The sequence below is a fragment of the Monodelphis domestica genome, chromosome X (genome assembly GCF_027887165.1).
Source record: "Monodelphis domestica isolate mMonDom1 chromosome X, mMonDom1.pri, whole genome shotgun sequence".
Taxonomy (NCBI): domain Eukaryota; kingdom Metazoa; phylum Chordata; class Mammalia; order Didelphimorphia; family Didelphidae; genus Monodelphis; species Monodelphis domestica.
Genome location: NC_077235.1, coordinates 29374725 through 29396951, shown reverse-complemented (window position 1 = coordinate 29396951; position 22227 = coordinate 29374725). Strand labels below are relative to the sequence as shown.

At 42.0% G+C, this 22227-nt stretch overlaps 1 protein-coding gene across 4 annotated transcripts; it reads right to left on the bottom strand.

Annotated features, from left to right (window-relative positions):
- Positions 1 to 1898: 1898 nt before the first annotated feature.
- On the bottom strand, positions 1899 to 21524 carry ITM2A (integral membrane protein 2A). Of its 4 annotated transcripts, none has more exons than XM_001363464.4 (7): positions 20542 to 21524; positions 19864 to 19926; positions 14221 to 14346; positions 13685 to 13879; positions 11935 to 12045; positions 6161 to 6311; positions 1899 to 2950 (listed from the first exon to the last, which is right to left on the bottom strand). In XM_001363464.4, exons 1-7 carry the CDS (start codon positions 20620 to 20622, stop codon positions 2862 to 2864), a joined length of 816 nt encoding a protein of 271 aa, XP_001363501.2. In that variant the 5' UTR covers positions 20623 to 21524; the 3' UTR covers positions 1899 to 2861. The 4 variants fall into 4 exon arrangements, with proteins under 4 accessions (XP_001363501.2, XP_007507547.1, XP_007507548.1 ...); XM_007507485.3 differs by having other exon boundaries at positions 19870 to 19926; positions 20542 to 21321; XM_007507486.3 differs by lacking the exon at positions 11935 to 12045 and having other exon boundaries at positions 20542 to 21309.
- Positions 21525 to 22227: the final 703 nt, after the last annotated feature.

Below are 22227 nucleotides of genomic sequence, written 5' to 3'. Positions count from 1 at the left end.
TTCCCACCCTATACTATTTTCACATTTTCCCTTCCTGCCATTTAAAACACATCCTGTGGGGAAATACCTACTAAATAGGTAGCTGCAGTTGTCTTTAATGGATAGTTAACTTGGTTCAAAATTCTCAGTGAAGAAAACAAAAATGAGGAAAGAATGCTTATCCATTGGTAAGATCTGAACTCCCAGGTTAGATTCTTCTTTTGTGACTGGCACAGCTGATTTATTAAATGGTGCTATTCTTCAGAAAGCATATGAAAATTGGGGTAAAATGCCTTGCTTGTCTCTAGGATGCAATTTATAAATAACTTAAAAAATAACATCTAGATTTGCACAGAAATCTATCAACTGCTGGGAAAATAAAATGTAAAATTGTTTCCACTAGTATTTGGAGTTAGGTGGAGAGAGAGAGAGAGAGAGAGAGAATCAGCTTTTAAGCTCACGCTAAAGGTTATAATTGAGTTTGAAAAATCTACAGGAAAATAATGATTGTAAATTTTAACCAAGTGGGTCCTCCTCTCCAACATTTTATTCTACTAAAACATTTCCACAAGGAGAAATGAGGGGATTGTTATAAGCACATATATAAGCATATAAGCCATTTTCTAATTATTCACATGCCTTTCTATCTTGTAGTAAAGGCGAACATTCAATTCTATTCATGAATGTATACCCCATTTCTATTATTGTTTAACACAAAAGCTGGAAACAGTAAATTTGACTTTCCGGGGTGAGATGGCTGTGACCTAGTGTTGACAAGTTTAGACCAGCTCAGGTCGTAAGCACCTATAGCTAGAGTTCCTGTATCTCAATCTTTAGAACCTCCAAGCGAGGAGTCACAGACCCCAAGGATTCTTGATAAATGTTCATTGTGCTGTTGATGAAGCAGTTTTGAGGCTAGGGTTAGGCTTGATTTTAAGCCACTTCTAAGCCACCGGGAAGAAATGCAATAGAAACATAACAGAACCACCGATGTCAAGTAGTTATCTTGGCTATCTTGGCTATAAAATGTGGGGAGTAAGAGTCATACTAATATATATATTAGGTGTATGATGGATGAGACTACTGGTTTTTGAAGGTCATGATGGGCTCTATCCAGAGAAAAGGTGAAGCTGGTTTTGGCAGTTTAGTTTTCGAGAACCACATATCCTCTCTTCATTTAACCATCAGATCGAAGAGTTTCAAATCTCTGATTTAAGAGGCTGGGGCAGTACCATTCTAAGGTGAATGGAAACCATTTGATTTGTGCTTCAAATCTAAGTGATGAGAATATGTTTATAAGGATTCTTCTTCTCAAAACAGTTATACAAAGAAAATATAAATGAGCAGAAGGAAGACACCTCCATCAGAATAGGAACATGGGGTCAGAACAGTAAAAAGGCAACTCGATCCTAAGCACAGCAGAAATAGATTACAGTATTAGCCAGCTTGGTTTGGGGCCAGTTTGGGAGGGAAAGTCTTATATCCTATGGCGAATGACCAGCATGGCTCACCCTACATGAGGATCCTAGAAGAGCAGCTGCCTTGGCTAGGGTTCAACTGGTAAAGTTAGTCTTATTGACCTACTGTAGCTACATAGACATTTATTCTCCTTATGTGGAAAGAAAGGTTGAGGGACTTGACGCCTAGAGACACACTAAAGATAGAGAACACACAGACCAGGGACTATTTCTAGAAGGAGAACAAATGAAGAGTCAGGGGGAGTCTGGAACTTGAAAACTTGTGGGGTGGGGCAGGAGTAAGTTGGAGGAGGCAAAAGGTTTGGGAAACAATATTCTACTGGAGATGAAAAGGTTTACATAAAAGTACAAATGTCAGAATTCCCATCTTGACTAGATACGAAATACCGAATTGTTTCTTGTACCCCAAACACATTTGTGATGAAATAAAAGTAACACTTATTTTGGAGAAACATTTATTGTAAGGGTATCAAATTTATGTACCCAGATAAATGCTTTTACAGTGTGTAGCACACATACAATTCTTTGCTGGATTTACGCTACAGATCTCAGTGAAGAAGAATCAGTTTATTAAAAACAGACTTCAGTGAAAATAACTTGCTCGTGAGAAATTCTGCTGTTCTAGACAGTTTACATATAGGCCAGAGGAGTTAGAACTTTATGAATACAATCATGTTCATAAAATGGGCCTTCTTGGAATTGAATAGCCATCAACAAGTTGGTATTACAATTTTGTAAGCAAATAGCCTGGATAAAAACTTCTTCAAAGTATCTGTAAGTGAACATAACCGGTGAGCTGAAGAACACTTGACAGATAAAAAAAAAAGATTTCACTTTTGGAGAATTCAGGGAAGTTACCAAATACAGACAATTGCAAAGTACAGTAAATCGCCCAAAATGGAAACCCCAAAATAAAGGTGTGCAACCGTAGGTAGCTTTAAATGCCTGACAAAATCTTATCTGTATTTAACGGGTTTTTAAATGAAAAGTCAGAGGAGGTACTCTGAGAATTACGTAGCGTGGGCAAACCAAATAACATAACTTTATTCTGGTTTGGATTTCCTTTCTTAAGAAAAAGATGAGTTTATGCTTACCAAGATGCTAGCTAACATTTATTTATGTGGTTATTAGAAAAAGCTAAAGCCTATATTAGTCATTGATTAAGTTCAAAGTTTGCTTATTTTCTACATTCATTCAAACAACTACAGATGCTAATTATTCTAAGTATAGTAAGAACTTGCAGTGGGGAATCTTTAAAAAATATAAGCAAGACACACAAAGAAAGCATAACAAATAAGGCTTCTGATTATGACAGCATGATTTAATTAGAAGTCACATTGTAGTAAAATGTAAATTGAAAAGCCCCCACTTCAGGAACATGTGACTTCTTGTACTTGGACATCTTCACTGCTGACAGATTTTGGTCTCAAGAATAAATTCGTTGGGAAAGTGTCTAATCTTGAGGCATTGTTCAACAGAACGCTTCTGCAAGCCTGTGTGAAAATAAACAAAGTTGAACATTTAATTAGGAAAATATACATTCAAAGGATTTTCTCTAGAAAAAAGAATTCACTTGAGTAATTCAATACCATTCCAGAGTAGCAATCATTAAATGATTTGCGATAGCTGGAAGCAAGATGTAAGTATTTCCCACTTTATCTGTGTTGAATCACAGAAACTTTGAGCTGAAAGGGACCTTAGTCCAACCCACTCATTTTAAAAACAATACGAAGTAACTTGTCCAAAGTCACGAAACACAGCCAGGAATAGCACCCAATTCTCCTGACTCGTGTTCTTTCCAATACACCACATGACCTTCCCTCAGATCTCGGAGGTCCTTCCAGCTCTAAACATTCTGATTGTAAATATTCAAACCAAATCTCATGGACATAAAAACCAACTGCAATCTGGGACCGTGAACTCATTTAATTCATTCTTCAAGATGTATTATGGCGGTCCTTCTCCAAAATCCAAGCTAGTAAGGGCTGAAAACTCTTCTAGTGGGTACCTTTGATGGCATTTTTCAGCACGCTTAAGGACCAGAACTAAACTGAAACTGATTAACATCATTTCACATTGTTCTACTTCAATACTGCCCAGTAAAGATTGGCATCACGTATAGAGAAGGGCAAAAGGATAAATGTTGGTTAAAGCTCAAACTAGAAACCAAGGCATTTTCAATCAATATGGGCTGCATGAATAGATGTAAAAATTAAATTAGGTCTATTTCACCCATTTTTACTAACACCCCCCTTCCTCTGAGGAAGGCTATTGCCCACTGGATGACAAAAGTCACTCAGTCGGCTCTATGATATGAGGACTTATTTTGGGCTTCAGGACAGAAGGGACAAAGCCTCCATTTTCCAAAAAAGGATAAGGATAGAACCTTCCCCCTCTAAGCTAGTGAGCTTGATGGCACAGGTCAGGAGAATTTGATTAAAAGGATGATTTAGAAGCATTATTAAAAGTGTGCAGTGATCACTAAGAGTTATAATAATTTTATCAAGAACAGGCAGATTTAAAGAACTGAGAGATAACAGTATGCCTAGATTTAGCAACATCCTTTCCTTGTGGGCAGGGAGAGATGTAGGCTATGTGGGGGGACAGATAGGGGATTTGGAATCAAAGCCAGTAAAGTCAGTAATGGGTTGCTGTCGCCTGGGAGGGAAAAGTCTCTAGCAAGGCGATGTCTTTGGCTCCATGTGTTTTAACATTGTTAGTCAATTATTACTTGTTTGATGGTACACTTATAAAAGTAGAAGATGGAAAAAAGCTGACCCTAGCTAATGTTAGATAACAGTCAGGATATAGGGAGTGTAGAGGGGTAGTGCCAACTCTATTGGGAAGAAAAAGATAAAACTCGTGCTCGGGTTAAGAAAAAATCAACCCAACAAGTAAAATAAGATGTGGCTAGCCATGTGAAATTCTTAAGTGTTTTAGTCAACTATAAACCTAACATTTATGTCAACAGAGTCACCACGGTAGTCATCCAAAAAGCCACCTAGAAGAGGCAGGGGAAGGGAGAGCCAGACGACACGATGGTGACTTCCCATTAGTGGAAACGGGATTAGACTTGTTCTGCTTGACCCCAGAAAATAGAACTGGTTGTTGCAGAGGGAAAGCATTAAACTCAATATAGGAAAAAGCCTTCTTTATCAGCGGTTCTCAACCTCTCAATTTGTAGCAATGAGAATACATAATGCATATCAGATATTTACATTCCGAATCAAAACTGTAGCAAAATTACAGTTTTGAAGTAGCCACCAAAATAATTTTTTGGTTTGGGGTCACTGCAACATGAGGAACTGTATTGTGGGGTCATGGCATTAGAAAGGTTGAGAACCACTGTTCTGAATAATCAAAACCATCCAGAAGTCGAATGGGCTGCCTTGGGAGGTAGTGGATTTCATTTCTAAGCTGAGTTCTTCAGGCCGACTGAATTGACCATTTGTCTCAGGGATGCCATAGAGGCAAGTCCTGTTCAGATACAGGTTAGATGAGATGGCCTCTGCCCTCACAGCTCAGATTCTGTAATGCTACAGGTGAGGAATCTTGTTAGGTCCTGAGAGAGGTGACACCATAGAGGACAAAGGTTTTGCACCCAAGGAGGGAATTGCTAGAAATGAGGCATGAAACGATACAAGTCACTAAGTGATAGAGACATGCCAAAAGGTGCTGCAGAAGACAAAGAAAGATTATTTTGGGTTAGGGAGGTTAATAAAAGGGGCTTGGCCCTGGGATTTGAAACTTGAGCATGAATTCAACAGATGGAGAAGGGGAAGGGGTAGAGAACATATAACTCAGGCCTGAATTCCAAACAAAAGTTTCTTCAACAGGTAAAAATCATTGATCAAATGACCAAAAAATAGATTGTGTTTAGGGTTGTGTCCAAGAATGTAGTTATTCTAGGATACTTAAGAAACTCTTCTTAAATTTGGCTTTTCTTTTTCTGGGCGTGGATCAGGACAGGGCAAGGGGAGTAGTGGTAGGAGAATGAATTGTTAAAGTAGGATTTCACTAAACAATGACATAGTATGGCAACATTTTCACTATACTTCGGAATTCCCTAAAGTCCCTTTTTTAGTTAAAACTGGATGCAAGTGCAAAAAGTACTAATTAAACTGTTAAATGCTTTTGGTAAAATTCTGGCACATATACCACAAGTATCATGAATGTAGCAGTCTCTAACAACAGTTTCTCCTTCTCCTTTCCCCCTCTATTTTCCTGGACACAGGAGTTCCTAGATTCTAAGTTGCTAGTGATTGCTCTATGACCACCCACCCATCACATATTCCCACAGAATTCTCTGTAATCTTTGCCACCCTTGGAAACTGAGGCCTTATTTTTTTCATGCCAACTGAATGGTCCATGAAACTGCACTGCAGTGGAACTATTTAAAAATAAAACAAACTGAAAAAGCCCAAACCACACTCAAAAAAGTATTTCCCATAAATAGGAAAGCCAATGATCTGGAGGGAGGGGAAGAGCTGCTATTGATGTGGTAGCAATGCTTTCACTTTCTGAGCCCTTAAGTAGACTTACCATGGGGGCTAGCTTCAATTGAGTCACTGTAACTTCTTCCTGAACCTTAGGAAAATTGCTATGACATGCCGAGCCCAAATGTGAATAGAGGAAGAAACTGGTTAAATGGGCAGAATGTGAATGGCAGCAAAAAGAGCTATGGCACAAAAAGAAATACCTACCGGCTATTGACTCTCGGCGGCGCAGTCTAAAAGTTTTCTTCCCTCCACAGATCTGATAGATAAAAATGCCCAGATCAGAAACATCCTCGATTTCTTCAGCAGCCACCAATTCCTCGCGCACTAGATAAGTCTGGGGCAGGTAAGATCCAGTCTAAGAGAGGAAAACAAACAAACAAACAACCTCAGAATGATAAATTCCTGAAGGCATCCTCATTTATACTCTCCCCATAATGGAAATGCGCTTATACGGTTAATATAGAATAAACATTATCACGTACATTTATTTAAATACACCAGGACCCCTTTAATAAAACGTTGGCTCTCCTCTAAAACATGAATCATATCGTGCCCTTCAAAATGCAAACACATTCTGAAAAGGGCCTCAGATGACACAGCTCCTTGGCTTACACAGTATCACCACTCTTTGGGGATTCCACATAGCCAGCACACGCAGTCCCTGACATGAACACAGCGTACATGTAGCCAAGCCCGGTGGCTGAACAATGGGACGATCCTGTTTCCACTTCTTACCACTTGAGGATATCTTGTCTTTTGTGGCTACATATTCTGTTTGGGGAGAGGAACTGTTTGACTTGAGACAGCAGGTAGTGCTAGACCCAGGTCAGTCAGTTTGGCAAGGGTTATCACCGCATTAGCTGCTCTGACTGGGGGAGAGAAAGAATGTGTCCCTTGGGACAGACTAGGACAAGCTCAAGGAGCTTGCATCTTGTCCGGCTGGCAGTGCAAATGCTACCGGAGGTCCATGGTACATAAGGAACGAGAGAAGAGAACGGTTACTGAAGTTGTACTTTGACAGAGGGGAACGTGAAGGGTAAAGGAGATGGGAGATATATCCCTGCCATCCATAGTTTTAACTCAGAATGTATTTCCCTCCAGAAAACAAGGTTATAAAATGGTGGTTTCAGGACTAGATAATTCAGGTCCACTGTGGATGAAAGAAGCTATTGTGAGTTGACCTGGGAAGCTAGCTGCCATTTATAACACTGTTTCTATGGAGAAACGTGTTGAGGGTTCCAAACAGACGTATAAACAAAATGTCAGGAACACAACCTATTGTTTTTGGATGCCTTCCATTTTTACACCATAGTCATTTCTGGATATACTGCCTATCTCCCTCTCTGCACTGCCACCATCCCACCGCCACCCCACGTAACAAAGACACATCAAGCAAAGCCAACAGACACAGTCACTGAGCCTGCTAATGTACATGAAATCAGACACCCATAGCTCACCACCTTTCTACCCAAAAAGTCCTCCGGGGTGAAGATGGGTCACTGTAGTCAATCCAAATACAGCCACCTTCTAGTCTTGCCATTTACATTATTGCCCCATTTTGGCCATCACTCTCTTGATTCTGCATCAGTTCATACACAAGTCTTCCCAGGTTTCTCTGAATTCCTTATATTCCATTCCACTTTACATAAGAGTTTGGTTGGGCATTTCGGAAAAGATGAACACCGATTTTGGTCCTAAGGTTTTTTTTTTTTGGGGGGGGGGGTTGCAACCACAAAGTGCTGCTTTGAATCTTTCACTAGTAGACAATTAAAATCATTTCTTAAAAGTAGTTTTGTTCTCATAAGTAGACGAGCCTTGTTCCCTGACAGAACACTTATTTGTTTAGCAAAGTCTTTGGAGAGTACAAAGGTAAACTTAAGACTAGGGGAAAGGAGCAGATTCTAAATGAGTGGAGGGTATCCAAAATCATGGGGTTTTATTCGGCTTTCAGTTTGGGCACGCTTGCCTTTGGAGTAGAGCTATATGTTTCTAGATTACTAGTTCTACTTACTGCTTTTCCCACCTGAAGTTGCTGGCATTGCTTTTTTGAAGTCTCATGAAAGCATGGTTCATTGACTGGCATAATATTCCGAAAGTGGGCTCAATTCAGGCCTACTGAATGGTAGGTCTGTCCAAGGTTCCAGCAGTCAGAGGGGAGCTGTACATTCAATCTACATATACTTCAGTAATATCTGTTGCCCAAAGTACTGGCCACCAGGTCCTTTACAAGAGGGCTGGGTTGGCCAAAGGTTGATAGATGCCACGTTCGTAATTTGGCGAGTTAGTAGTCTCTTGGGGCCAGAAGGGACCAAAGCAGTCCAAGTCTGGCTTCCATCCTCTAGGGGAAGCCTCCCATCACCTTTATCTTCTTTCTCAACCAAAAAGGCCTTTATGGGCTAACTGACTCCATTTCTTCTAATACCCCAACAAATTTTGGCTTCAGGTATTTAGTTTCTGCCTTGCTGTCTTCTTCCTTCTCAAGTTTGTGGCATTTGGTAGACGTGGGAGTATGGCTGTGGATTCATACATTAAAGCATACAGCCCTCCAGATCACAGGACAGGCATGGTTAAACCTGGGCCCCAGAATTTCCAAGCTGTCCCCAAATATTGGGAGGAGTCAAAGAGTGAACACACGGCTTTGCATTTGTTTGCGTTTCATTATTGTCAGGCCTTTCACTCAGATCTTTAACTCTTCCCCTTTAAATAGACTCTAGCAAAGGGCACGAGTATTTAGGGGCAGGGAACAAGAAGGAGAGCATGTAGACATTCTCTGGAGTCTGCAGACAGGGAGGGTTGAACAGGGAGGGGATGGGAAGAGGTCCAGACCACAGCCCTAGTCCCTTGAAGTAAAAAGAAAAAAAAATCTGAGGCTAGTAGGTCAAGCTTAAGGATAATTGTGGAAAACTATGTACTATCTGCATGGGTCTGTGTGTCTACAGCCAATCCAAACAGTGAGTTACTGCCTTCTGTAGAACAGAGACAGTATGTTTCCTGTAATAGCAAAATCGAGGATTTTAGCTTTGGAGACAGAGACTTCGGTTTCCCTCTGTGACATGCTGATACAATGGAAAGAATACAGGCCTGGGAGTTGGGAGCTGTGGTCATTTTAGTTCTAGCCCCAACCCACGCTGGAACGTCTCTGTTGCCTCATGTGCCTTAGTTTCCCTCTAAAATGAGAGCCTTAGACTTCTGGCTCTCTAAGATCCCTCCCAGTTCTGCTGTTTGATCACTATTCTGAAGTATTTCCTAGGCTCATCAAGTAAGAGAGATTTTAATCTGTGTCCATTAAAAAGCACATTCTTCTTCCTATAATGACTGCTACTTATCTACAAAGGAAAATCTACCAAGCTTGGTGCCTGCACACACTGGTCCTCTTTTATCACCGCCTACACCCAGAAACCAATTTGTGGCTCTTGCTATTATAGCCATCGATATTTTTTTACTTTTGTTTCAGGTCCGTGACCTGTATGAAGTCTGGTCTCTAAGAATCTTCCCTTTGATGTTTTTTGGAGACTCATACTTTCTGTTTTAGAATCCATGCTAAGAATCAGTTCCAAGGCAGAGGAGAAATAAGGGCTAGGAAACCAGGGTTAAGTGCCTTGTCCAGGATCACATGGCTAGGAAGTGTCTGAGTCCAGATTTGAATCCAGGACCTCTCCCGTCTCCAGACCTGGCTTGCCTATCTGTAATTGCTTTCAATGTCCTGTCAGTCTTTCAAAAGACATGATGGTCTTTGCAAATGTTTTTTTAACTCTTTTTGTCAGTTAGCTGGTACCTAGTTATGTGTGTGTATATATATATATATATATATATATATATATATATATACACACTTTGAAGGCACCGTCATCATTATTTATTCATTCCTGGGATTAGTAAAGCCACTGATTTCAGATACAGTTCTTAATCTAAGGAAACGAAAGACCTAAAAGAAACAGAACCAATTGAAAAAGAGCCCATGAGTCAGATGCGAGGCCCCATGTTCTGTCATTTCTTATGGCTGATTAGGCCAGACCCTCATCCACACCAAAAAGACAATCTGGGGAAGATAGTAATACCACCTGCTACTGAAAGGGGCAAAGTCTATGGCTTGCCCGTTGCAGTCAAAGACATGACTAGTAAAGGCTCTGGAATGAATGCCAAACCTGCTGAGGTCTTTAAGCAGCAGGGGAAACACTACACTGATATATGACGGCCCGAAGAAATATCATAAAGATTTCAGAGATGCCATTATCATTAAGGCAAGCAAACTCACCCCAACAATAATTTGGGGCGGAGCTGTGACTAGAACGATCTGGCCAGAATCTTTTTTGGATTGGCTACCAAACATGAGCATTCTTGGAATGGTAATGTACAGCCGAAAACACGACACAATTAAAGTGAAATGTATAGCATACCAGATACAGGAAAAATATTGGGAACACAAAGACACTTCTACCGATTAGACTTTGCGAAAGCCCCAGATGCCATTAGCACACTTCAGTTGTGCTACTTATAGGCCAAGTAAGTTGGGCTACTCAAGACTAAAGGTGTGGTTCGTTGTTTCTGTCGAGAGTTATTGCTGCCTCATCTGATTTGTTCCCTATCACCAAATGAAGCAATGTTTGCAGGTGAGGCCCAATCTCTATGTAGCTCATGGCCACAATACAAGAACAATAATCATATAGCCAATTCATGAACTGTTCATTTCTATTGCCAAACATCTTTTAAGCCCCTCCGTCTAAATAAGCACTGTTAGCATAAGAGAAAAGTACAGAGGCTGGCTCCCTGGTAAGAAAACTTGTGAAATTCAAGCATGTTTTTATTCCCAATGGAATAAAACCAAGGCAGCAGGCCTTAAACAGTTGGCTTTGGCAATAGGCTAAATGAAAACCCAATTCATGAATTAACTGAAGTTCAATCTTCAGTTATGAAGCCATTCTAGAAAGAAAAGCTAATAACCAAATGCTTCCCATACATTGTGTCATTTGATCCCCATAACAACCCTATGGGGTAGATGGTGCAAGTAGTATTAGCCTGCTTTTATAGCTGAGGAAATTGAAGCTCAGAGAGATTCTGACTGCCCAAGACCACAAAGCTACTGAGTGGCAGAGGAGGGGCCTCAGAAACCAGGTTTTCTGATGTCTGTCTACTGCAGTGGTCTTTCTACCATGCCTTTGCATCTCCATATGGTAGAAAGAATTCACATCATCATCGATTTCATAAGAATGAGTTGGTGCTGCATGTTCTGTAATCCAAAAACTTACAGAAAATCTGAGTCTCTTTTGCGTGTCATTTTAACATTTCTACTAAAGTACAGTGACTGACCACTGCTGGGAAAGCGCCACAGGTGGTATTTACACAGAGAATAATATTTCCAAAATATGCCCCAGGGAGCACAAGTGATCCATTATATATGCCTGATAATATGAACGTTCAGTGGAATGAATCAACAACTTGAGAAAGACTAATGTTGAGCATAAGAAAAAATTGAGGGGGGGTCGGTAGTGGCTGTGACAATGACAAAGGTCAAAGTTTGGGGAGTTTTAGCTTGCTGGGGAAGCAGCAAGCAGAACTAACAGTGACCTGGGCAGCTAACAAAGCTCGATTCTTAGCCCGCCTGCTCTGCCATTACCTATGTAATCTTGGGCAAGTCAGTTTATGCTCTCTGGGGTTCTCGCTTCCCTTCATACAGAAGATTAGAGAGTTGGACTAGATGATTTCTAAGAAGGTCCTTTCCAGCTCAGAATATCTATAATAAGAAGAGCCTACTTCACGTCACTTGGAATTTCATCTCACTCATGTAGCTCAATGAGATTCTAACGGAAACCACTATTTTTGCGAGAAGTTAAAAAATGATCTCAAGAGACCAAGTTAGAAATCATGTCTCTGATCTAGTCTATTTTCTCAGGATCTCTTAGCATGTTTCCAAATAAAAATGGTGACAAATCAATTTGAAACTATACTTACACCAAAACTTCTATCCCAAAAGTACATACCGAGAGTTTGGCAAAGAGGTCCATAAGATTTCTTGGAGGCATAACAATGGAAGTATTGAGAGGGATTACATAGCAGTTGCCGAGCTGCAGGTCTAGGTAAGCAGTCAGAAGCTATTGAAAAAGTTAGTCATGATCAATATAATGATGCATCAGAGTGCTGACAATGAAATTTCTGTCATTATAACTAAACAGCTACAGCCTAAGTTAACTAATCTGTGGGTCAAGGTAAAACATTCAAATTCTTGGTGAAACCGTGAGGACATCGTTTTTAATGGACAAGCTCAGTGTTTCCTCCTCAGAGTGACTTAGGCAATGTTAGGGGGAGAAAAAAGAGGCAGGGACAATTTCAGGTCACTGGGGTGACATTCTTCCAGTGTCAAAGCCTGGAAGCATCTTTGACTCCTTCCTTTTCTTTAACATCCCCTCCCGGCTGCCTCCAACCCTTCGAATTGTCATGAATTCCTACTGAGTCTTCCTTCAAACCTTTTCTCTGGTATTTAAAAAAACCCATTCTGGAATCTTCATCTCCACCTCCCTCCCACGTGCAGTAATCCTTCCTGACTACTCCACCAAAGTACTAGTCTGATGGCTCACTGGGGCACCAAGGTGACCCTGGCTTCTTAAAGGGGATGCTAGCAAAATGCAGGGTCTAGCAGCTTCTATCAAGAAGGAAAGGCTTCAAGAAGAGACCCTACAATGTTCCCTGAGAATCAACTGAAAATCACTAGGTTCTAAGAGGACCATTACTAAGAGAAGGTCAGCTACCAAGTGATGAATATTGGTTTGGGTCACAGCAACCACGAGACCTTTGCCGTGTGTAAGGAATGAAGGAGTTGCCATCTGGGTCAGTGGAGAAGCACCCACACCAATGAGTTAGGTTTCTTTCCAACAACAAAGTCGGCTTCCTAACTGGCCTTATTATTTCCAGAATCCCCTCCCTCCAAGTCCTCTAGTATCTCCTTGTCAGCTGAATCTCCCTATGTCCTTTTCATGCCATTCCCTTGCTTAAAGGCCTACAGTGGTTCAAGTTAAAACTTGTCTGTGATTCAAGGTGCTCCATCAACTGCCCCATCCTACCTTGTTTCTCACTCTCAGATCCAGAGTCTCTTGTTTAACCTGGGCTTATTGATATGCTGGGTGTACACCTGACTCACAAAACTCATTTTTTACTGTGATTTTTGCTCACAGAATTTTCTCTGCCTATGATGTCCTGTCCGCCAAGGTAAATCCTATCCTTCCTTGAGGTAGTGGTTAAAACCTAAATGAACACCAAATCTGAAAATCACCTTTCCCTTACACTGTTGTGAATCTTTCTGCAGCTAGTGCAGAGATCTTGAAAGTGAACTAAAACCAGTGGGATGTGTATGGCTCCCTCCTTGGTTTCTGGCAAAATTCTCACCTGGCTTTCTAGTTGTAAAAATAAAAACTTCAAATCCGGAATCCCTTCATTTGTTAGGAGATCTAGCTTGGTCATTAGTGTGGCACATGAGAGATTACAAAAAGCTGTCTAGTGGCTATTGGAAAATGTCTTGTTTTCCTGGAAGGACTTAGGCTAAAATAGCTAGGCAAAGTCAAGCTACAATTTATTTCTGTAGATTTTGGTCCTGAGCTCCCAGTCTGCTGCAAAAGAACATTTTAGGAGCAATGAGAAACAAACTACTATGTGAACTCGGTGAAAAGATATCAGTGATTACCAGGGAACAAAGCAAAGGCAGCTAGTCTCGGAATAAATGATGAATATTTAACTTACTCTATCAAAATCATGGACAATAGCAGCAGGATCACTATCAGAGAATTTGGGAACAGGAACGTCAATGATGGCTATGTTTTCATCCTCTCGAATATCGGCTTCCTCAGAAATAGGGAGGAAATAGGGCTCAGTTTCACCATCCAGACCATTATCATCGTTTTCAAAATAACACATTTCTCCACGGAATACTCTATGCTAAAAATAGAAAGGGGAAAAAAACTCCAACATTTTAAATTTAAAACAGTGAAAAGTTAGAATTGTTCCTCCACACTTCCAATAAAAGTTCACTATGTCGTTGCAATCTCTTAGGCCTTATGAGGCATTGTCTTCACATTCGGCACAAATCCATTTTATGGCAGCCAATTGGAATACTATTCTTAAATTTCATAATTATGTTATAATGAAACTCTATGGAGAAACCACAAGATGCTCTTAGAGTTGTCCAGAAGTCTTACTTTTTAGATGTCTTTCAACATAAAACAAAACCAAACAAAACCTTTAACCAGCTATGCTTTAAAAAACTAAAATGACTTTACCCTTGGCATGAAATATTTATAAATGCAAGCTCCACCAACAATTACTCCTGTTAAAATGAATGCAAGACCCAGGAGGGTCAGCAAGCATCTTCCGGATGAGTTGTCATGTGTCAGGATTTCAAGTTCCTATGAAAACAGAGGCATAAAAGATCTCGTTAAGACTTAAAGGCTGCAGGGCAAGATTTAAACTTAATTCTAATTCTAATTTCTATATAAATTATATATCATAATTTAAAGTAAACCTCTTCTTTCCACAAAGATTTGCCAAATGTAGGTGTCAAGTTATTGTCAGGTCACAGAGCCTTGGATTCAAATGAAAACTGCCATATTTAACTATGTACGATGTTATAACTGCCTAGTTAATTTTTTAAAAAATCATAGAATTTCACAAGTCTCCAAATAAGTGACAGGGGGCAAATCCATTCAGGAAAGCACCCAGGCATTCATTTTAAGAGTCTTTTGGAGAAGAGGAAAGAGTCTATTGCATTAATGGTGTTGCTGCCATATTGCACACTTCATAAAATCTACCCCAAGTCTGTGTAAACTGTTTTATGAGGAGAGACAGATGGGGCCAACAAAGCTGACAGCAGAAACTTTTCTATTGAGTAGATGTTATTGATGTCCCTAGTCGTTCCCCGATCGAAGCTGCTTCTACAGCTATTTCTAGTTATTCCCAAGCTTAACACCATCAAGAAAATTTGGGAGAATTTCAAGTCTTAAGATCTTTCTGCCTTCTCCAATTCCAAAGGGCCTTATCACTGCCTTCTTTTATATGATCGTACCCATTACCATCATAGGTCTGCTTAGGATTTAAGCCTTCAGACACATCTGAACTTTCAAGAAGCTGCCTAGGAAACTATCGCCAAGATAATCCTTGCCACCACCCATTTTGCAGAGGAGCAATGAGGTCCTTTCAAGATGATATCAGCAAAGTATTTGGGGGTCTTCAAACAGAGGGAGTAAGTTATTTTTTAAGCAGCCCTTTGCAACTATAATTCTTGTTTGCACATAAAAGGGGCTCAGTGAGCAGGCTAGTGCAATATAAGCCACCTCGGTGTTTCTAATGTCCACCTTTTTGCCCTTTCTGCAAAGCATAAACCATTCTTTTGTTCCAAGGTTATTCAGCACTTTCCTTCCCAGGGCACTCTAACTTTTCCCCAAAGCTTGTCCCTTAAATCCCCTCACTGGTCACAGAATCACAGAATTGTTCTTTGCATCAAGAGAGACCTTAAAGATCATCCAATCTAGCCCTCTAGGCCCAGATAATGTCTTGTCCCAAATTCCACAGCTAATGAATGGCAGAGCCAGAACTGGAACACAAGTCTCCTGACTTGATTCCTGACTCCTGAGCCAATTCTCTTTTTTGCTCTTCATGCTATGTTCCCCTACCTCACTAGCTTTTTAAAGTGGTTTTGAAGACCCCTCTTTCATTCTTGCCTCAGATACTTTTCCAAATTGGGGAAACTCCTTGACCCTACAACACACCTTATGTCTGTGCCCCCAATAGCAATATACTTATCTATTTCTCTCCATCTATATGAATCCTAACTTTCCTTTTTAAGATGCAATACAAGCCTCATCTCCTTCTCTGCCTAGCCGACTCTGAAGTGGCTTCTCTTGCCTCTGAATTCCTGGAACAATTACTGCGGAGGCAGTCCATTTGGCAATTCATCATCTACTGCCTTTTGAGACCTACCTAATGGCTATTGAAATCCTTTGTTATTTAACTTCTTACACATTTATAGAACCTCAAAATCCACCTGGTCCAGCTCATCCATACCAGAATTCCCTCTACAGAATCATCAGCAAGGAATTAGCTGGCCTTTTCTTTAAAATGTCTACAAAGAGGGAGCCAATGACTTCCCAAGGCAGCCCATTACCAATACTGAATAACTTGAATTGTTAAAAGTTCTTCCTCAGTCAAACCAAAATCTGCCCATCTACAGGGTTTTATCCATCATTACTAGTTCGGCACTATGGCATTAAGCCAAACAAGTCTAATCTCTCCTTCCATGTTCAGCCAGTTCTGAACACACCTAATAATTATTATCTATCTAGTCGATACTGTTCCATAACTATTCTCAAAAATAGCATGAAAAACTGTGTCAGATGTTTGGTAAGGGAAACAGAAAATCAAATCAAAGTAAACTACGTATTCATTTACATTTTTATATGTATCCAAACAAACACAGCGTTCCCGTGATCTTTTCTAATCAGCATGTCAAAAAAGGAAATGGGGTTAGTCTGGCATGACTTGTAGTCCCATGCTGGCCTTTTGTGTTTACCACTTCCTTTTCTAGATGTTCATTAACTATCTCCTTAACGTAATCTATAATTTTGTCAAGAATCAAAGTTGAATTTCTCTAGTTTTAAACTTCTATCCTCTTCTTTTATTGGAAATTCAGGACATTTTTTTCCTTCTCCAGGCCTATCGTTCTTCTCCCTTTCTTCAAGATCTTTGAAAGATCATTGAGAGTAAGTATATTAGCAATCACATCCACTAGTCCTTGCAGCAGTTTTAGTAGTTGTAGTACGTCTGAGCCTGGTAATCTGAACCCATTAGAGACCATTTAGTTGTTCTACCAGATTACTTTGGGCCTCATAGGTTCACAGATTTAGAGGTGGAAAGAAACTTAGAGGCCATCTAATCCAACCCTCCTATTTTACAAGACTGGTAATCATCTTGCCTGAGGTTCCCCAGATGGGTAGTGAATATCAGAGTTGGCAACACTGTATAGTGGATAGAGTGCTAAACCGACAAACAGGCAAGTCTGTATTCAAATCCCACTCCAGATATTAGCTGTGTGACACCTAGAAGGTCACTTACCTTCTCTGGAGCTCAGTTCCTCATCTGTAAAATGAGGTAATTGGATTAGGTGGCCTTTGAAATTCTTTCTAGTCCTAAATCAAGATCCTACAAACTGTCTAGAAACTACTAGGCTTCTTTACTGTTTTTTCCAGCCCAATAAAATATAGGCTCCTTAATAAGGATAAGGCTTGCCTCACCTTTTTTGTGGGAGAGAAGAGGTGTGCAAAATGGGAGCTCTATCCCCAGTGTCTAGCACAGCAGTAGCTATTTAATAATTGTTGTTTAAGGAAGTGAATTTCTCTTCATGGAAAATCAACTCATCTGAACTCTCATGAAGGAATATTCATCCTTTGGTCTATCTGTTGATTTTCCTTTCAAAGTTGTTTCTTAATTATTAGGCTTTGGGAGGAAAAATGCTCTGATGCAAGCATGTGATGATTACAGAACATTTTACTGATCTGAAAAATTGAACACAGATTAGCTACCCAATATTAACCAGTAAGGATCTCTTCCTTAGGGATTTTTACATAGGAAGTGATTCTTACTTATCCCCAATCCTCAAAAAAGGAAAACAGAAGGTGTTATCATACTACCACTTGTTTTTTCTTTTAAAGTTCTATCCTCCCTCTTCCCCTCCCTTCCCACGCCATCACAGGGAATTTTCCTTTTTTGTTTGAAATTACCTTTGTATCTTTCTTAGCATCTCTAGAGTTTTTGCAGTCAATAACAGTTACCTCTCTATGAACATGTGATTGCTAATTTATCTTAGCACAAGAGTAAGAAAGTTTTTCCAAGTCTGACAGAGCCCTCGATTTTCAGTCTGATTGTTTAGGATGGCCAGGTACAAAACTAACTGTAAAATCGACTATATAAATTAGTGAAATCAATCATTTTCTTAGGAATTGGACTCTCAAAGGTCCATAGCAACTGAGTAACTGATTAACTCTTAGCAACCTCTCAGGGCAGAGGGCCTGGAGGCCCTGACTGCCCGATCTGTATGTTACAATAGGTCAGAGCAGACAGATTATGACATAAGGATGGAATCATGAAGTCAGCAAAGCTGGCTACTGGCAATCCATGGGTAAATCATTCAGGCTATTAAGTCAAGAGATGGGTCTGAAAGACTTCTTTCATTTAGGTCCTTGCCATGACAATATAATATCTGTGGGAGCTATCTACCTTGACAACTTTATGAAAATAAATCTGAGGGATTAAAGGAGTGGAGGGGATGAGGAGAGAAAGGCCACACATCAAATGTTTACCCTCTGACAGAGCATAAAACAATATGATTTTCTTTCTAAAAAGACCAAGGAATTGGGATTTTTTATATTCGCACCTAAAGGAAATTTACTTTAACAAACCCTGCTATTTAGAGTGATTGATGAATAGCCTAACTTACCCAGTTACATTTAAAATACAAATTAAGTTATATAAATCCCAATTCAGAATCACAGGAAACCTAGGCTATTTAGAGATCATCTAGCTTCCCACCCTCACATAATTTTAACAGAAAAGGATAGTTTTATAAATAACTTTAGTGAGGGCTAGAGAAGGTAAGTGACTTGTCTAAGATCATATAGTGAGTCAGGTAACTTGAAACTCTCAAGAGAGCTTTCCTTTATTGCTACAGAAACTGATGAAAAAAAAACCTTCACTTCCAGTTCTCCTTCTAACAATTCAGATTTTATTACTAAGCATATTGTAGAGCTCTCCAGTTTTCTCAGTTCCTCCCTGGGTTTCTGCAACCTAGGAACAATTATTTTTGCCTACATTTTAACTTGCTGAGATCTGGGCTGACTGGCCGCTAATTTATCTTTGAACTCCATTTACAAGCCACAACCTCTGGACTGTTTTATAATAGTTGTATTGTAAAGCTGTTCAGAGGTTGAATACATCACTATGTATGTTGCCAGTTATTAAGTCAGTCTCCCAAAGTGGCCAGGACAGAATCTCTTGGGAGATTATTGTACACCTGATATAGAAACAATCATTGTACAAAGGGTTACTCCTGTTTGTTTCTCATTATTTTCCTACAGGACCAGGAGAACTACTTGCATATTCAGCAAATCCAACTATAAGTCAGAGCTTTCACGGACTAGGAAAAATTTAAGAGGATTACTGCGTGGCTATTTGGAGTCCCATTAGACCTCCCAAAATCTGGCCAAGTTTCGCTTAAATAGTAAATTTAGCAACGGTTAAATGTTGGAGCTGTAATTTAATTAAAAGACATCCAACCCTACAGGAAGATGTTCCTTAAAAATGATTTGGAATGGGCTAGTTTCACCAAGATCTACAGAGCACTGACCTGACTGTAGCTGATAATTCTGCAGAGAACTCCTAAACATTTCAGATTACCTTAACCTTTCCAAAAGGCAGTTCATTTTTCTAACCTATGTTGCTGAATATGGAAGTTAGAATTTACAAGGACCACAAGGATCTGTGACTCTAACAATTACCCAGAGAACACCTACTCAAGTAAAATAAAGTTTGACTAAGAAATAAGGAGGGGGAAAGGGTTGAATGCATTTTGGAAATTAGGTGCCCTTTAAATGTTTACAGGAAAACCAAAATGGATTAGTAATATCTTAGCATTTTTGGAAAGTCCTCTGGTTCCTGGCATAGTTCAGAATGAAAACTGAAGAAGGGACCTGTTTTTAGACCTGAATTGGGAATTGGAAGATGGCTATTTGTTGGGGGTGGGGGCAGCTGGGGAAACTCAAGTTCCTCTTTGAGAAAGAAGAGTGTTTTCTTTTAGAAATACCACAGAGAAAGCATGCAAGGTTCCCCACAGGAAGACAGAACAGTAAACACCCCAAATTTATATAAAGACAAACTTTAACTCTAACAGCTCTTCTACTGGTTGTTCTGAGAGTCTCTCCTCTGGGAGGGAGTTCTTTCTGTATGGAAGAAAAAAAGGCTCAAAAACTCTTAAGTCAAAGATTTAGGGGATGCCCCTCAAGCCCCCCCCCCAACCACCACCATTGCCCCCTCCCTCCCACCCAGGGTCCAGACCTGGGGAGTAGGAGCTGGAATTTTTAGGTCTCTCAAGGGCAGAAAGACAGGTTAGCATCCTCCTGAGCATCCTGATCTGGTCCCCTGCTCCCTCTAACCCTCCATCCCTCCTGGAGTCCCCTCCAATCCCTCTGGTCCCTCCTGTCCTTCTCTGCCCATCCACTTGTCTAGGGCACAGGTCTGGATATCTGCGGGAGGGGGGGGGGCGAAATCTGTTCTATCCCACCCAGAGTCAAAAGCTCAAAAGATCCCTGAGGCCCGGGAGTGGGGGGGGGCGCTTCGGGTCCCACCCTGGAGCTGTCTGGTCCCACCTTCCCACCCTCTCTCGCTTGGCAACCACCACCCTGGGGGGGGGGGACAGAGCAATTGAGGGCCCGCGGGCAGCAGAACAGAGTGGGGGAGGGGGCGCTCTGAGGAAGTCTCCATTTTGTCCTTCGACAAGTGCCCCTTTTGAGCCCCGGTCCGCCCCGCGCCCCCCACCGGCTTCCCATCCTCCTTACCCTCTCGGCCACTAGGGCCTCGACGTCCTTCTTGGGGCCCGGCTTTTGTACGAAGGGCGTATTGAAGGAGATTTTCACCATGATGACTCTTTTTCCTCGAGTGGAAAAGGAAGCTACAACTGCAACGGCAGCAAGGGAGTGAGAAGACGCACGGCGCTTTGACCGGGGATACCGATCTGCGTGCCAGGCAGGGAATGACGGACGAATGCACGGAGGGACGGACGGGTAGACACACAGACTAGTAGGGGCTGCAGTGAAACAAGTAAGGACAGAGAGACCCAATAGGGCTAGAGAGAAGAGAGAGGAGAGGAGAGGAGGAGGCTGCTCGCAGCTCCGAGACAACCTCCGCAAGTGGCTGGCTCCCGCCTCCACCTAGAGAGATGTAGTTAAGGCCGCCCGCTTGCCGGGTGCGAAACGGGGCGGGGCGGGGGCGGAGCCTGAGGGGCGGGGGCGGGACACGGATCGCCCCGCCCCCTCCCGGCAGCCAGGCAGGCGGCCGGCGAGCTGGCAGGGAGGCAGTGCATCATCCGTCGGTGCGGCCGCCGTCGTTCAGTCCATCCTGACGGCAATCGCCTCCGAACCGCCTCCGCCTTCCGCTCGCCCGCCCCCTGCACCCCGCAGCTCAGGGCCAAGTGCGAAGAAAGCGCCTTGTAGCCTTCCGCGCCTGGCCCGGCCTGGCCTGGAGTCTTCAGCCCTCAAGTCTTCTGCGCTGGCCCCCAGCGGCTTGCGACGTGAGTTGTGAGCTTCACATACATACACCCACACACCCACCCACGCACGCACCCGCACGCGCCGGGCATACACCACACACACCCCCGCGGCGCCCCCGCACACATTCGCAGCCACCCCCCACTCCACTCCCCCTCCCTCAATGTGATTCAAATGCCCACTATGGCTTTGAGCCACCCTGAAATGAAAGGGGGCGTCTGGCAGCTCCTTAGAGTCCCTCTCAGCTCACAACCCTCTGTCTCACTCCCACACTCGAAGAATCCTGAGCCTCAGCCTCTGGCTTCCCCCCCTCCTCCCCCCTCCCTGCTCGTCCTCCCCCCCCACCCCCGGCCGCCTGGAACTGCTGAGCCCCCCCCTCCCCCGGGCTCCCCGGGGGTCTGGGTGGTAGGGATGTGTGTGTCTGTATGTGTATTTGTGGGGGTGTAAGTATATGTATTGGGGTGGGGTGGGGTGGGGTGGGGTGGATACAAGGCTGTTGGAAGAACTGAGAGAGGGAGGGAAGGAAGGAAAGGAGAAAAGCAGGGGAGGAAGGAAAAACGCAAGCCCAGGCCAAGGCGCTAAATTGAAACCTAATTCTTTATAGTCACTCTCTTAGACCTTCCTTGGAGAAAAATCCACGGGGAAACATTATTTTCAAGACCCCAAACGGAGACCTTACTTACAGCTTGAGGGATAAATCGCTGTATAGACCCTCGTTAAAAGTAAACGGAACCTTCATTTTTTTTTCAAATTGTGAGGACAATTTGCACCCCGCCTCCCCCCCAGATCTGGTTTCTATGGCCTCTCTATCCCTATCACACATGTACAGCACTCAGTTACGTGAGGTTCGCCCTGTTTAGGATGTGCTAGTATGTGGGGGTTATAAATAGCCCTACCACCTAAGACAAGAGAGGGCTCTGTTTAAAACCTAAAAACCAAGTCTGTGCCCCAAACACCCAGCCAGCTCTAAGCCAAAGA